At 56.8% G+C, this 14,461-nt stretch overlaps 3 protein-coding genes across 4 annotated transcripts; 2 read left to right on the plus strand and 1 right to left on the minus strand.

The window, feature by feature from the left end:
* Positions 1-487: 487 nt before the first annotated feature.
* Positions 488-8,065, plus strand: LOC137598793 (PH domain leucine-rich repeat-containing protein phosphatase 1-like). The gene is made up of 16 exons (XM_068319268.1): positions 488-2,279; positions 2,756-2,952; positions 3,044-3,318; positions 3,401-3,547; positions 3,674-3,901; positions 3,976-4,178; positions 4,267-4,327; positions 4,406-4,501; positions 4,582-4,737; positions 4,820-5,020; positions 5,095-5,257; positions 5,349-5,479; positions 5,856-5,972; positions 6,051-6,239; positions 6,320-6,548; positions 6,624-8,065. The coding sequence occupies exons 1-16, from the start codon at positions 887-889 to the stop codon at positions 7,614-7,616; spliced, it is 4,779 nt and encodes a 1,592-aa protein (XP_068175369.1). The 5' UTR covers positions 488-886; the 3' UTR covers positions 7,617-8,065.
* A 161-nt stretch (positions 8,066-8,226) lies between these two features.
* Positions 8,227-11,322, minus strand: si:ch211-191a24.4 (uncharacterized protein LOC100150331 homolog). Of its 2 annotated transcripts, none has more exons than XM_068319270.1 (4): positions 11,101-11,322; positions 10,685-10,790; positions 10,491-10,609; positions 8,227-9,255 (listed from the first exon to the last, which is right to left on the minus strand). In XM_068319270.1, the coding sequence occupies exons 2-4, from the start codon at positions 10,786-10,788 to the stop codon at positions 8,624-8,626; spliced, it is 855 nt and encodes a 284-aa protein (XP_068175371.1). In that variant the 5' UTR covers positions 10,789-10,790; positions 11,101-11,322; the 3' UTR covers positions 8,227-8,623. The 2 variants fall into 2 exon arrangements, with proteins under 2 accessions (XP_068175371.1, XP_068175370.1); XM_068319269.1 differs by having other exon boundaries at positions 8,228-9,255; positions 11,167-11,322.
* Positions 11,323-11,912: 590 nt separating this feature from the next.
* On the plus strand, positions 11,913-14,055 carry c7h8orf82 (chromosome 7 C8orf82 homolog). The gene is made up of 3 exons (XM_068319392.1): positions 11,913-12,463; positions 12,543-12,591; positions 13,219-14,055. Exons 1-3 carry the CDS (start codon positions 12,299-12,301, stop codon positions 13,704-13,706), a joined length of 702 nt encoding a protein of 233 aa, XP_068175493.1. The 5' UTR covers positions 11,913-12,298; the 3' UTR covers positions 13,707-14,055.
* The last annotated feature ends 406 nt before the right edge of the window (positions 14,056-14,461 follow it).

Here is a 14,461-nt window from a genome sequence, read left to right on the forward strand (position 1 = left end):
TATAAATATATGAATCATGTCAAGGCTGATAATAATTATTCTACTATGTATTACGTAATTATACGGTTATTTGGGGTTGATAAGTCGTGCGAAGACGGCAATTTCGGGACGGCAGGTGTATAAACTTTGATTTTTTTAGTCGCTCATTTGGTTTTTTAAAATACATGAACATGGATTGAGAAGCTTTATGAACTCATTGCTAAATTAACTTTTTTTTCCTCGTTTTAAAGTTGCTTCATCATTAACCAAAACAAAACAAAAAGTCTACTATAACTGATGAAGGCATTGCGCAACATTAAACTACATTAAAACTCCTAATTTCACGCTATTTTTTTTAAATCAACGTTAATAATCAGACTCCTCACTATGTTGCATTTGTAATCACGTTTCATTAGGGGTTGTATTTCGTCATATCTTCTGTGACTATAAATTCCGAGCGTTCTAGCGTGACGTGAAGGCGTCATAATTCATATCCAATGAGCCCCGCCCTGGCCACCGTGTCCTACTGACCGTCCGTCACTCTCATCCGCCTGTGCGGCAGCGGACGCGCCTACTCCCGCTGAGCTTCCATGGCGACGGACTAGAAAAGTGTTTCCTGATGTGGAGCAGCCGGTTCGGACCCGTTACCGAGCGAACGGGCGGGTTCTGAGATGGGACAATGTAGCGCCGCAACTCCCCGGACGAGCCGCTCGGTGCCGCAGCGCTAAGCTAACCAAGTAGCCGCCAAGCAGCGCGGTTAGCCGCCGCCGGCTAACGCGGCTTCCAGCCCGGCTAACGCGGCTTCCAGCCCGGCTAACGCGGCTTCCAGCCCGGCTAACGCGGCTTCCAGCCCGGCTAACGCGGCTAGCGCTCACCTGCTAGCCGCCTGACGACGTTCGCTAACGGGATGGAAAGTGTGAGGGAAACCGAGCCGGGATCAACTTTCCCGGCACCGCAGGGGGCTCCCGATCCGGGGAGCGACGCTAATCCCGCCAAACCGAGCGGATTACCACCGCTGTCCGCGGGAAGGAGACCCTCCATCGGGGAGGATGACGGCGGCGGCGGCGGCGCGGAGGCGAAGCTGTTCGCGAAGGGGCTGGCGGCCACCTCCCTCCTCCAGATCGCGATCCGGAACGGGATCTACCAGAACCAGGCCGCCAACGCGCTCGGCGGCGCGGCCAAACACCTCAACATGCCTCCGGTGAAAACGCCCGGCAGCGGCGGCAGCGGCGGCGCCGCTTCCGTCAACTCTCTGCTGGGCAGGAGGCGGCAGCGGCACCGGCGGAACCGCTCGCTCGGGGCGCCGCCGACCAGCAGCGGCTCCCCCGGCGCAGCCGACGCGGCCACCGCCGCCGCCCCGTCCCCGCTGAGCACCCTCAGCCTGGACCGGAGGACGTTCCTCCGGCAGAGGCAGACCAAGCAGCTCCAGCCGGCCGACAGGAGCTGGGTGAGGGCGGACCCCCGGAGGGGCTGCGTCCACGTCCACGACTGGCTCACGCCCTCCTACCCGCGGCCGGTGCTCTGCTCGGTGGACACCACCGCCGGAGAGGTGGCCGCCCGGCTGGAGGGGGGCAAAGCAGGGGCGGTGCTGAGGATTACCGGCCGGACCCCCACGTCAGCTGATGTTAACGGTGGTTGTGACGTCATGAGCGGGCAGGTGGATGACGCGGGGAGTCTCGGTGACGCCGCGGGTTTCGGGACACCCGGGGTGCTGGATGACCACACGGCCAGCAACTCGTCCTCGGAGGTCTACCTGAGCGACATCGGGACGGACCCGGACCCGGGGTTGGGGGGCTGGTGCTCCGGGTCGGACCTGGAGAGCAGCACCTGTGAGGACGCGGAGCTCCACGACTCCCTCAGCGACGGTCCGGGCCCGGCCACGGACTCCTCGGTGCCGAGCCCGACCTGCGACAGCGCCCCCGAGGATCCGGACCCGTTCGAGAGCTCCTCGGATGAAGTGGACCCCGCCCCGGTGGATCCCCACGTGCTGATCGAGCCTCCCCTTAAATGCCCCAGCAGCTCCCAGACCCGCCCCCTCACCAGCCTGGCCCCCACCCAGCCTGACCCGGAGCCCCCTGGAGGGAGCGGGGGCAGCGGCTGGCCGCGGCCGGGCGCAGCGCGTCCCGGACCGGCTCTGTTCGTGCAGCTGCACGGGGGGGCCGTGCGCCGCCTGGAGGACGACGAGCGGCCGCTGCGGATCCTCAACGAGTACCTGAGCAACCTGGGGTACGAGGACCCCCGGAGGGTCCAGGGGGAGGGCATGAACCCGGAAGTGGGCTGCCTCATCCGGTTCTACTTCGGTGAGAACTTTTATTATTATTAATAAATGAGGTGTCAGCTGATTATTATAGCTGCTAACAGCTGGTTACGTCATCCTAAAAGAGTCTGATTATTTAAAAACTGTAATGATGGAATCAGTAAATCAATATCGTGATGTCACACACAAGCCCCGCCCCCTAAAACCGGCTGTTTCTCATAGAATCAAACATTTAACTGTAGGAGGAAAGATGGGGGGGGGGGGGGGGTTCAGTCAAACAGAGGCGATCAGGAGCAGCTGCAGCTTCATCATGTTTCCACACACACACACACACACACACACACACACACTGTCAGTGTGGAACTCAGATTTCACCTCCTCAGTGTTTTGGAGGTCGCTGCTTCGCTCCGCAAGGTGAGTGAGTCATGTGACGCAGGTGTGAGGAGCCGGGGCTGATGGGAAACGTGTCCCTGTGTCCTCATTGACCCCGCCCTCTCCCCCCCTCCCCCCCACACACAGGGAAGCCCCGGAGCGCGGGCGGGGCCGAGCGCGCGCAGCTGTCCGGCGTGTTCAACGTGAGGAAGGGGAAGCTGGCGCTGCCGGCGAGCCGCTGGTCGCGGCGTCAGGTGACGCTGAGCGGCACCTGCCTCATCGTGTCGTCGGCGAGACACGCCCACACCGGAAAGATGCACATCCTGCCTCTGATTGGCGGAAAGGTGCCGGAAACGCTCGCCTCACGCTTCTGTTCCTTTCGTAACATCGGGATGCTTCAGAGAAGCTGAACGCACTTCCTGCTTCCTGTTGCAGGTGGAGGAAGTGCGGCGCCACGCCCACTGCCTCGCCTTCAGCTCGGCGGCGCCTCAGAGCCGCGCCTACTTCGTCAGCTACGAGTCGTACGGCGAGCGTCTGCGCTGGCAGAGGACCGCCTCCAAGGTGGCGTCCCAGCGAATCAGCTCGGCCGACCTGTCCTGCTGCAGCCTGGAGGAAGTGCCGACTCAGCTGTTCTACAGCCACGACCTCACGCACCTCAACCTGAAGAGCAACTTCCTGTCGCCGCAGAGGGGCGTCGCCGCCCTCTCCAGGTGCGTGGCGTCGCCGCGGGGACCGGAACCCTTCTTTAAACGCGCCGTTTGTAACCCCGCCCCCCTTGCCCCGCCCCCACAGGTTCTGCCACCTGCGGAGCCTCAGTCTGTCCAGTAACGGCCTGACGGCGTTCCCGCCGGCGCTGTGTCACATGGCGTCGCTGACGGAGCTCAACCTGTCCGGGAACCGGCTGTCGGCGCTGCCCGCGGACGTAGGAGGCATGAGCAGGTGAGGGGGCGGGGCCGGGGCGGGGCCAGGTAGCGCTCCAGACCGACGCCGACGGGACTCCAAGCTGACTCGGCCAATCACAGCCTTCCTGTTGTCTCTCTCTCCGTGATGACCTTTGACCCCCAGCCTGCAGACGCTCCTCCTGGACGGGAACGCCCTCAGCGACCTGCCGGTGGAGCTTGGCTCCCTGGGGGGGCTGACCTACCTGGGCCTCTCCTTCAACCGCTTCACCTGCGTCCCCCCCGTCCTGGAGAGGCTGGGGGGGCTGGAGAGGCTCTGTCTGGCGGGGAACCAGCTGGGGGGGCTGGAGCTCGCCGCCCTGCAGTGGCTCCCCGTCCGCCACGTCGACCTGCGGTGAGCTAACGGCGTTAGCGCGCGTGAGCTTCAACATTTATTCGTCGGTCTTTAACTGACTCCGCCCCCCCCAGGCTGAACCGGCTCCGGGCCGTGACGGGGGGGCCCCCGGAGCAGCTAATCCACGTGACCCAGCTGGACCTGAGGGACGGGGGGCTGCAGGAGCTGGACGTCCGGCCGCTGCGCCGGCTGGAGCTGCTGCGCTGCGACCGCAACGCCCTGCGCCGCCTGCAGGTGGCGGCGGAGGCGCTGAGGGGGCTCCACGCCGCTCACAACGGTACGGGTGTGTGTGTGTGTGTGTGTGTGTGTGTGTGTGTGTGTGTGTGTGTGTGTGTGTACCCTACTGACCTGCGACCCGTCTGCAGAGCTGGAGCAGCTGGAGGTCGACCCGGCGCCGGAGCTCCTGAGCGTTCTGGACGTTTCCTGGTAGGACGCCGCTCCCGAAAGCGTCGCCGCCCCGTTTGGGTGGAGTGGGCGGGGCCTCAGCTGTGTGTGTCGTTACAGGAACCGGCTGGGGGGCGTTCCTGAATGGGTGTGCGACTGCCCCCGCTTGGAGGTCCTGGACGTCAGCCACAACGGCGTGACGGAGCTGCCCGTACGGTGAGCGCCGCGACACGCCCACACAGGCTCCGCCTTCTTTTCCACCCCCGTTTCATTTCTACCCCCCCCCCCCCAATCAGGCTGATGTCCGGCGGGGGCCTCAGGAAGCTGCTGGCGGGGTGGAACCAGCTGGGGCGGCTGGCGGAGCGGCTGGAGCGCCCCCTGCTGGAGGTTCTGGACCTGCAGCACAACCGGCTGACGGAGCTCCCCCCCGACCTGTTCATCAAGGCTCAGAGGTGGGCCCCGCCCCCCCATGCCCCGCCCCTCCCCCTCCCCCCGTCCGCTCCGGTCTCATCGCCGTCGTCTCTCCCGTCGCAGCTTGAGGTACCTGAACGTCTCGGCCAATCGGCTGGAGAGCCTCCCGGCCGCCAGCCAATCGGAGGACGGCTCCAGCAGCCTGGAGGAGCTGTACGCCACCAACAACAGGCTGACGGAGAGGTGTGTCCCCCCGCTGACGGGCCACACCCGCCTCAGGGTGCTGCACCTGGCCTTCAACCAGCTGCAGAGCTTCACCTGCAGGTACGTCTGATGATGTCACCTGATCCGGGGCGGGGCGTACACTCTGACCCCGCCTACCGCCCCCTCCCCCACAGTAAATTGGCGCGGCTGGAGCAGCTGGAGGAGCTGGACCTGAGCGGGAACCGGCTGCGGGCGGTGCCCCCCGCCCTCCTGTGCTGCCGCCGGCTGCACTCGCTCGCCGCCCACTCCAACGCCATTGACTCCGCCCCCGAGGTGCTGCAGCTGCCCGACATCAAGGTGGGCGTCGCCCGGGACCAACGCCACGCCCTCTCCGCCCCCTCCCTTCTTAACCCCGCCTCTCTGCCCCCCTCCCTCTCCCCCCCGCTAGTGCGTCGACTTGAGCTGCAACGAGCTGACGGGGGTCACCCTCCCCGAGACGCCGCCGCCGAAGCTGCAGGAGTTCGACCTGACGGGGAACCAACGCCTGAACCTGGACCACCGCAGCCTGGAGCTGCTCAAGTACGACACGCTAAGAACACGCTAGAGACACGCTAGAGACACGCTAAGAACACGCTGGAGACACGCTGGAGACACACTAAGAACACGCTAGAGACACGCTAAGAACACGCTGGAGACACGCTAAGAACACGCTGGAGACACGCTAAGAACACACTAGAGACACGCTAAGAACACGCTAGAGACACGCTAAGAACACGCTAGAGACACGCTAAGAACACGCTAGAGACACGCTAAGAACACGCTGGAGACACGCTAAGAACACGCTGGAGACACACTAAGAACACGCTACAGACACACTAAGAACACGCTAGAGACACGCTAAGAACACGCTAGAGACATGCTGACCTCAGCGGTGACTCCGCCTCTCTCTCCTCAGTAACATCCGGTGCCTCCGGGTCGACCCGTCGCCGTCGGCGCCCTGCGTGAACGAGCGTCACGGGACGCCGGCGGTCTGGAGACACGGCTACACGGAGGCGTCGGGCGTCCGGAACAAGTCGGTTTTCTTCCTCCTCCTCGTTGTTCTGGTAAACTCCCAGCATGCCTTGCGGTAACCCCTCCCCCCCGCCCTCAGGCTGTGCGTGGCGGCGCTGGCGCTGGACGGCTTCTGCGGGATCCGCGAGGCGCTGTACGGCGTGTTCGACGGCGACCGCAACGTGGAGGTGCCCTACCTGCTGCAATGCACCATGGGAGATGTGCTCGCCGAGGAGCTGCAGCGGGGGGAGGGGGACCACATGACCAACACCTTCCTCACCACGCACAGGTAAGCCAACGCCGCGCCCACAACGGCGCTCCCGCTCAGACTCCGCCCCCCCTTGAGGCTCCGGCGTCGCTCTCCAACAGGAAGCTGGGCACCGCCGGTCAGAGGATGGGCGGGGCCGCGGCGCTGTGTCACATCCGACACGCCCCTTTGGCGCCCGGCGGCTGCTTCACGCTAACGGCCGCTAACGTGGGGCGCTGCGGCGCCGTCCTGTGCCGCGACGGCAGGGCGGTGCCGCTGTCCCACACCCACACCGTCCAGGAGGAGGCGGAGTACCAGAGGGTCCGGCGCCACAACGCCATCATCACCGAGGTACCGGCGCACGCCAGGCTACGCTAGGTGACGTTAGCATAGCATTAGCCGCTAACGGTTTCCCCCTCCCATCAGGATAACAAAGTCAGCGGCGTGACGGACGCCACCCGGATGATGGGGTACGCCTTCCTGTGTCCGTCCGTCACCCCCAAGCCCCACGTCGCCACGGTGACGCTCACGCCTCAAGACGAGTTCTTCATCCTGGGCAGCAGGGGATTGTGGGAGATGCTGTCCCCCGGGGAGGCGGTGGAGGCGGTGCGGAACGTTCCGGACGCTCTGGCGGCCGCCAAGAAGCTGGTGACGCTGGCGCAGGGGGGGGGCTGCGGCGACAGCCTGAGCGCCGTGGTGGTGCAGCTGAGCATCACCGAGGACTGCTGCGGCTTCTGCGAGCCGCCGCCGCCGCCCCCCAGCCCGGGTCTGTCCGGCACCCACCCGTACGAAGGGGGCGGGGCCGTGCTGCCGCCGCCGCCCTCCTCGGGGACGGCGAGCGAGCTGAGCGAGTTCAGCACATCGGAGATGAGCAGCGAGGTGGGGTCCACCGCGTCCTCCGACGAGCCGCCGCTCCCGGTCGAGCCCCCGCCCCCACCGCCGCACCCCCTCCAGCAGGGGCGGGCTGGCGCTCGGAGGCCCGCCCCCGGAGGCGGGGCCTTGCTGAGGCAGCTGTCCGGCGCTCTGTCGGAGGACGAGGAGCCCATCGCCGGCGTCTTCTCCAACGGCAGCCGCGTGGAGGTGGAGGCCGACGTCCACTGCCTGCGTCGCCACGACGACGACCCCTCCCCCGGCCTCGACAGGGACGCCCCCCCGACGACGTCGGGGACTCTGGGGCGCCGCGGCCGCGCCAACGGCTCCGTGGCGTGCCGGGGGCGGAACCAGGACCTCATCGAGGAGGCGGGCGACGCCCCCGTTAGGAAACAGGGGGGGGGCTACTTCAACGCGCCCCCCCAGCCCGACCCCGACGACCAGCTGATCATCCCGCCGGAGCTGGAGGAGGAGGTCCGGCAGATCATCCAGCAGCAGCAGGAGCTGCACGCCTTCCAGAAGCCCCCGTGCTTCTTCACCCCCCTGTGAGGGGGGCGTGTCCCACCGCTAGCCCCGCCCCCTCACACACAATGCAATTTTTATAACTTTATTTTGATCAAATCTTCAAACTTTATGGAATTTTTATTTTTTTTTTACCATGTTTTTGATTATCGAATGCTTTTTGTTTTTTTTAGAGACTCAGACGCCCCCCCTCCCCCGCCGCCTCAGGGGGCGTCGGCTCGCGGCCCGACAGCCGCTGAGAGTCGGTTTGAACAGCGTTAGACTAACTCCTAGGAGTTCACGCCGTCACGTGACCCGGTCACGTCGGAGCGTTCCCAATGTTCTCTGAGAGAAAAGACGACGCTCCGCGTCTGCAGCTTTCACTGTGGTGCTGATGGGGGGTGGGGGGTGGGATAGGCAAGGGGGGGTCGTATGGTTGTTGATTTGTTCTCAGAACAGTGTTACAAACGGCAGCAAAGCGCACAACAGAGTTACTTTTGCTATAAAATAAAACCAAGTTTTCAGATAAACAACCTGTCGACTCGTCTTTCTAACGGAAACTCGTTCAGCAAAATATTCCTGTTATTTAACAAATCTGATCAAGTTTATTTTGTTTATCTTTTTTTTTTTTTAAGATGAGAATTTGTAATTTCTTTCCAGAATTAAATTTGTTGTAATACTCACTTTGGCCACGAGGGGGAGACAGAGGCCCCACATAGAAGACTTCAGGGAATCTGAAACGGTTCCTACATTAAGAAGCGCATTGAGTCACATTCACAGGTTTAATTTCAAACTTTCATATAAAACATTTAATCAGGTATAAATGAGTTAAAAATTAAAATTAAAAACAAGTCGGCAGAGAAAAAAGTTAGACGAAGAGATGATGAAACACTCAAACGCTTCAGGCAGCGGACGCAGGTCCTGGTTCTGGACTACGGAGGCCTCAGAGGGTCACACTTCTTATTCCTCCACGTGACCTTCAGGGTTTCCGTAGGACGTAGAAAAACCACGGTTTTCATGGCGCTCTAAAGGTAAAAAAACAAGTCCCTCCCCCGTCACACGGCGGTGGTCTCCGCCCTCGGGGGGCGGGCTCGGTCCTGACGCCTCCCCGCCTCCCGCTGGTAGCGCCTCACACCCCTGATGGTCTGGACCGTCAGCACCGTCCCGGCGGTGTAGAGTATGGCGGTGATGAGCCCGAAGAGCGCCACGGCGGCGTCCGCCCCGCTCACGTCGCACGTCATCCAGGTGTAGCCGTTGCGGGCGTACAGCCGCTCGCGCTGCTCGCACACCTCGGTGGCGTTCACCCCCATGATGAAGTGCAGGTAGAGCCCCACGGCGACCACGTACGCCAGCGCCCCCCCTGCCTGGAACGCCAGCGCGCCGTACAGGAGCCGCCGGGACATCAGGTGCGGCGGTTTGTTCCCGGCGACCACGAACAGCAGCGACAGGACGCCGAGCGTCAGGCTGAAGGCGATGCCCCCGTAGATGCCCGGCGCCCTCATCTGGCTGTACTGGGCGTCCAGCTCGCGCACCCGCTGCAGCTCCGTGCCCTGCAGGTTGAAGTTGGAGTTGATGCTGAAGCCGCCGAGGCCGCCGGCCGCCGACAGGCCCGACGTCACCATGTGGGCGGCGACCACGCAGATCAGAACCAGACTGTTGGTCAGAACCGAGCAGATCAGCACGATTCCTGAGGAGAAACCGCGTTTAAAGAGGAATATTTAGTAAGAAAAATAGGTATCAGCATGGGGGGGGGGGGTCAGAAACGTTTGAATTACTGTCAATAATAAATAGTTCATCGCTCTATCACAGAATTCATTAATCATTAGTATAATTTATTCATTCATTAACATAATCATTGTATATTTTAGAGCAACGGAGTCCAGAAGCCGTCTCAGTTCATTGATTAAAGTTTACTTGTTAGCATTAGTTAAATATAGTTGAATACACAATTTGCTTCTTGTATTTAACTACAATCACTTTCTCATGTCCACTCTTAACATATTTATATGACTTGAAAATATTAAATAAACCTCCAATATTTATTGTTATGGTTAGAAATAATTTCATCTTAATAGAAAATTTGTTAATGATGATAAAATCTCTTCTTTTTCTGGGTGAGACGTCGCGATTTATTTGTGTCCATGCCGTCACACTGGTGTCATTTTGCACCTGAACGCAACACACTTCCTGTCAGCGACACCACTAACAGGAAGTGACATCATTCAAGAGTTTGAAGAATAAAATTCAAACAACGGTGAGCTTTAATTTTTCTTTGATAATATTTTTGGTAGATTTTCATTTTTTCATTTTCTCCACCACCACCCCCCCCACGCAAAAAAAAATACAATATATAAATAAGAACTCATTAACAAACAAGGTAAAAGTTTTTTTTTATGTACATGTATACATTTTTGTATAAATCTGATCTGACCTCTGGATGTAATCTACTTTCAGAAAATGGTGCCTGACTTTGAGAAAATATTTTACTGTTTTTTAATTTCCCTTCACGGATCATAATGGGATATAAAATTATTTATATATATATATATATATATATATATATATATATATATATATATATATATATATATATATATATATATATAATGACATTTTATATCTATATACATAAAATTATATCTGTAAAATTAAATTAAAAATTAAAAGTTCTGCATGAAGTGAAATTAAACTTTCACGCTCCAATCTGAACACATTCCACGGAATGCGGATCTTGATGACCGTGAACGCAACCCACGGCGGTCAGAACCGTTTCCATGGAGCTCCGTAAACATTCCTGAAGGATCAGGTGACTTCTTCACGACCACGTGACCCTGAACTCCACTAAACCGGTCCGCCCGGTGTCCCAGCGGGCGGGACCGAACTGCACCGATACCGATACCGAAACCCTCCGGTGCCGCTCACCTCTCCTGGAGCAAATGTTCGTGCAGGTGGACTGATGGTGCTCCACCCGTGGGACGTCCCGGTGGGGCTTGGGGGGCGGGTCGGCCTCTCTGGGGTAGTACGGGGGCCGGGAGGAGGACCTGCACCGGGAACACGTTCAGAAATGATCCACGCACCCCCACAGACCCACCGGATAAGATCCTCCCGGGACGCACCTGTCATCGTCCCGGTAATGGCGGGGCTCCCCGTTCCTCTCCCGGTGGCCCTCCCCGTTCCTCTCCCGGTGGCCCTCCCGGTTTGCACGGGGCGGACGGCTCATACCTGCCGGTGACCAACCACATCCAAACAACTTCAGAACTGTCAGTTGAGTCTGACGTCAAATTCAAACTTCCTTGTAACCAGTGACGTCATCAAACCGCGGATTTACGGTGGAACGACTCACGTTTGTTTTTATCGCGGTTCTAACAGTTAAAACCTAAACATGTGTTTGAATAAACACACCTGCCTCCACAGAAAATATTTAAACCCACTTTCCAGAAACAAAGAATTACTTTTGTGGTTATTAAAGGGCCGTAAAAACACGAACATCGCTACGGAAACTACGTAACGTCAGCAGGTTTCACGTCCGTACCTTTAAAGTTAGTTCGGCCACCTGCGCAGATTTGATTCCACTTTTCACCAACTAATTTGATCTTACTGTGAAAATGTGTCGCTGAATTCACTCCGAAGTCCACCTAGAACGCCATTATCCACCCGCGGGTGTCGTCAGAGTCCAGGTGGACCGGCCCCACCCCACCTGAGGAGGAGCAGCAGCGGGGCAGGAGGCGCAGCGCTCAGGTAGGAGAACCGGACTGACTCCGCTGCGGCGCGTCACACGGATGACCCGCCTTCCTCTGTCTGTGATTGGTTGTTTGGTTCATGGAAGGTCAGGCGGAACCAATCACAACCAGAGGAGGGCGGGATGAGGCGTCGCCATAGTATGACATGTTAATTGGATCCGAGGGTGGCGAATGACGTTTATTTGGATGGAATTCAAACCCTAACAGTGATTAATGAATCAGATGCTTTGTGTCGGTGCTGAAGGAGCGTCTGTTCTGCTGCAGGAATATTTTTATTTGTGTGAATCCTTTAACATGCACACATTTACATGACACACTATGACGAGCATTGTTGCTCCGTACTTGGAATTAAATCTCACCCGTTTCATTTTAGACGTAGGCGCTGGACAGAGCATGGTTTGCATTTATTTATTTATTGTTTTTGATTTTTACAGTTACTGGAATTCACGTTAGATTTGTTTTTTTTAAATCTTGGGCAACGGAAAAACAGATTAAACTTTAGTACATTTGGAACGGATGTGGTTTCTGGATCAATTTATAAATTATTTTTAATATTCCGTGATAAGATTCAATTCGACGTTTTAAGTTGACACTCTGACTATGTTTTTATTCATCCCTCATCATCATTATTGTATCATTGTTATTGTAGTGCCCCCTGTTGCCACTAGAGGTCGCAAAGTCAGCGGCAACTTCCGCCGTTGTCACCGCTAAATCCTTCCGCCGTTGTCACCGCTAAATCCTTCCGCCGTTGTCACCGCTAAATCCTTCCGCCGTTGTCACCGCTAAATCCTTCCGCCGTTGTCACCGCTAAATCCTTCCGCCGTTGTCACCGCTAAATCCTTCCGCTGCTATTTCCCTCTCGTCAGTTGTGAACAAACATGGAGGCGAAGCTGAAGCTCGACTGATGTCCTGTCGGAACAGAGTCCACTAACGACTCACCCCCCGTGTCTGTGGCGAACCGGATCCGCCCTGCGGGCCTCCTGCTCTGTCATGTTCATCCTCCGGGCCGCGGTTCTCCGCCGCAGACCCGTGTCCGCTCTGCGCTGCCTGCGAGCCGGCCACACCGCCTCCAGAGCCACCGCCGCGTACCTCCAGGGCCAAAGCCCCGAACCGCGGATCCGCGAGTACTTCTACTACATGGACCACCAGGGGCAGGTATGACGTGACGCGGAACACATCTGTGGTTTCACCCGTGAACGTGTCGCTGCTGAAGTATCGCTGTTGTGACTTTCAGCTCTTCCTGGATGACACCAAAGTGAAGAACTTCGTCACCTGCTTCAAAGGTAACAGGGACCAAGGCAGTCAGACGGCAACATCCCGCGACACCCCAGAATTCTAAAGTTTACCCTGACCTTGCATCGGTCAAAGATCAAAGCTAGTGCTCTGACCTACTGTCATAGATCAAAGCACTAGCTTTGATCTATGGTCTCAGTAACACTGGCCTTCTCCCTCGTCTTTCTATCTCATCCGGTTCCTGAGTGACCTTGAGAAAATTTGACCTTTTCTCAAGGTCATCCTGTCATTTTCATCCCCTTTGCTGCCTGAGTCGTGTGCTTTTAGTTTCTCCTGTCCGTCTGCAGTGGATGAACGGACGAACAAACACACGAACGCTGACAATCGCAATACATCACCGCTTTGAAGCGGGATGTAAAAACACAGACATCAGCTCCACAGGCCCGTTGTCATGGTTACCGTGTAGCTCTGACAAAGTTCGTACAATTCTTGTTAGATATGGTTTGTTTGTTTTTTTGGAGTCATGATTAAAAATATTGAAGAAAATTAAAATTCATGTCCTGAATTTGGATCTTGACCCTATCCCAACAAAAAATAAATAATTCTAAAAAATGATAATAACTCCTTGTTGCTTTAAACAAACTTATTTGTGTCGTGTTTTTGATGCTTTTTGCCAGATAAACACTTCCTGGTCTTCTTCTTTAGTCGGCTGCGGTCCAATCAGAGTGGTCGTTACGAGGAGGACTTCCCCTTCCTGTCGCTGTGCGGCAGGGAGAGGAACTTCCTGCGCTGCGACGACCGTCCTGTGGTCTTCACCCACCTGCTCCAGGACCCGCCCGGACACGAGGGCGAGCGGGAGCTGCTGTCCTACTGCGGGGGTGCGGAGAAGTTGAGCGTCCCGTTCCGCCCGGAGGCGCTCTACATGCATCCCGTCAGCGGGCGGGTGTACCACCCCTGCTCGGACCGTGGGGGGGGTGTCGGCCTGGTCAGGTCGGCGCTGGCCATCGAGCTCAGCCCCTCTTTTGTTTATGCTCAAGACGACGCCCAATCAGGACAGCCAACCCACTTTCTCTGGGGAGGGCGTACACTCAAACTGACCAATGAGCTTGAAGGACTACTTTGTGCTGGGAATCGGGGAATGGGGCACCAGGGGGGACTGGGATAACGACCAGAACTGGACTAAATGAAATCCGTTCTCACGCTGTCAGGTTCAACCATCAGGGTCCTCACCAGCCTGAGACAGGAAGCAGTCATCAGCGTTCAAAGTGATCCTGCGTCACACTCACCACCAGATGGAGGCAAACACTCAGCAAGTGGGCTACACCGCCCCTCTGGAGGAAAGTCACATCTTTGCATTTTAGCCTTCGATGTACGGGGCTGATTCATTTGAGTCAGAACAGAAAAAAAGGTGGGATTTCTTTTAATCTGCTGAAGTAACGCAACTTTATTCAAAAATACAAACAGACACACGTGTTGTAACGACGATGAGGTTCAATAAAAACTGCTGTCATCTGGTTTGTCTGATTCTAGTTTTTAGACAAAACTATTAAAAATTAATAAAAGTTTTGAGATGCATAAAATAAAGGTTTTCTTGATAAAAAATGTTTATCAGTAATATCAGAAGTGAAGCATTAACCGGTACAGTATTGGCTCTATTTATCAAACATTCATTAAAGATGGAGGTCTTGCTCCTTTCACACATAATTCCACCCTTAACGTGTCGTGTTGAGATAAAGTCGGTGTTCCATTTCTATTCATCTCCGCTGGATTGATTACCAGTAAACTTTTTTTATGATATATTGTGCTGAGGTCGGGCTGGAGACCTTGAAAAGAGCTTAACTGTAACCATGGAAACGTTATCCTGCCAACGACACAAAGACATTTTATCAGTTAGAAACAAGTCTTTATCAGATATAAACT

This window comes from Antennarius striatus, chromosome 7 (assembly GCF_040054535.1).
Source record: "Antennarius striatus isolate MH-2024 chromosome 7, ASM4005453v1, whole genome shotgun sequence".
NCBI classification, from domain to species: domain Eukaryota; kingdom Metazoa; phylum Chordata; class Actinopteri; order Lophiiformes; family Antennariidae; genus Antennarius; species Antennarius striatus.

Bases quoted from the DNA above. Each gene is read 5' to 3' on its own strand.
- LOC137598793 (XM_068319268.1), top strand. From the start codon at position 887: ATGGAAAGTGTGAGGGAAACCGAGCCGGGATCAACTTTCCCGGCACCG. The intron at 4,179-4,266 runs GTACGGGTGTGT...ACCCGTCTGCAG, and splicing joins GCTCCACGCCGCTCACAACG to AGCTGGAGCAGCTGGAGGTC. The intron at 5,480-5,855 runs GTACGACACGCT...CTCTCTCCTCAG, and splicing joins CGCAGCCTGGAGCTGCTCAA to TAACATCCGGTGCCTCCGGG.
- si:ch211-191a24.4 (XM_068319270.1), bottom strand. From the start codon at position 10,788: ATGAGCCGTCCGCCCCGTGCAAACCGGGAGGGCCACCGGGAGAGGAAC. The intron at 10,610-10,684 runs GTGCGTCCCGGG...TTCCCGGTGCAG, and splicing joins CATTACCGGGACGATGACAG to GTCCTCCTCCCGGCCCCCGT. The intron at 9,256-10,490 runs GTGAGCGGCACC...GTTTCTCCTCAG, and splicing joins GAACATTTGCTCCAGGAGAG to GAATCGTGCTGATCTGCTCG.
- c7h8orf82 (XM_068319392.1), top strand. From the start codon at position 12,299: ATGTTCATCCTCCGGGCCGCGGTTCTCCGCCGCAGACCCGTGTCCGCT. The intron at 12,464-12,542 runs GTATGACGTGAC...TGTGACTTTCAG, and splicing joins ACATGGACCACCAGGGGCAG to CTCTTCCTGGATGACACCAA. The intron at 12,592-13,218 runs GTAACAGGGACC...GCTTTTTGCCAG, and splicing joins CTTCGTCACCTGCTTCAAAG to ATAAACACTTCCTGGTCTTC.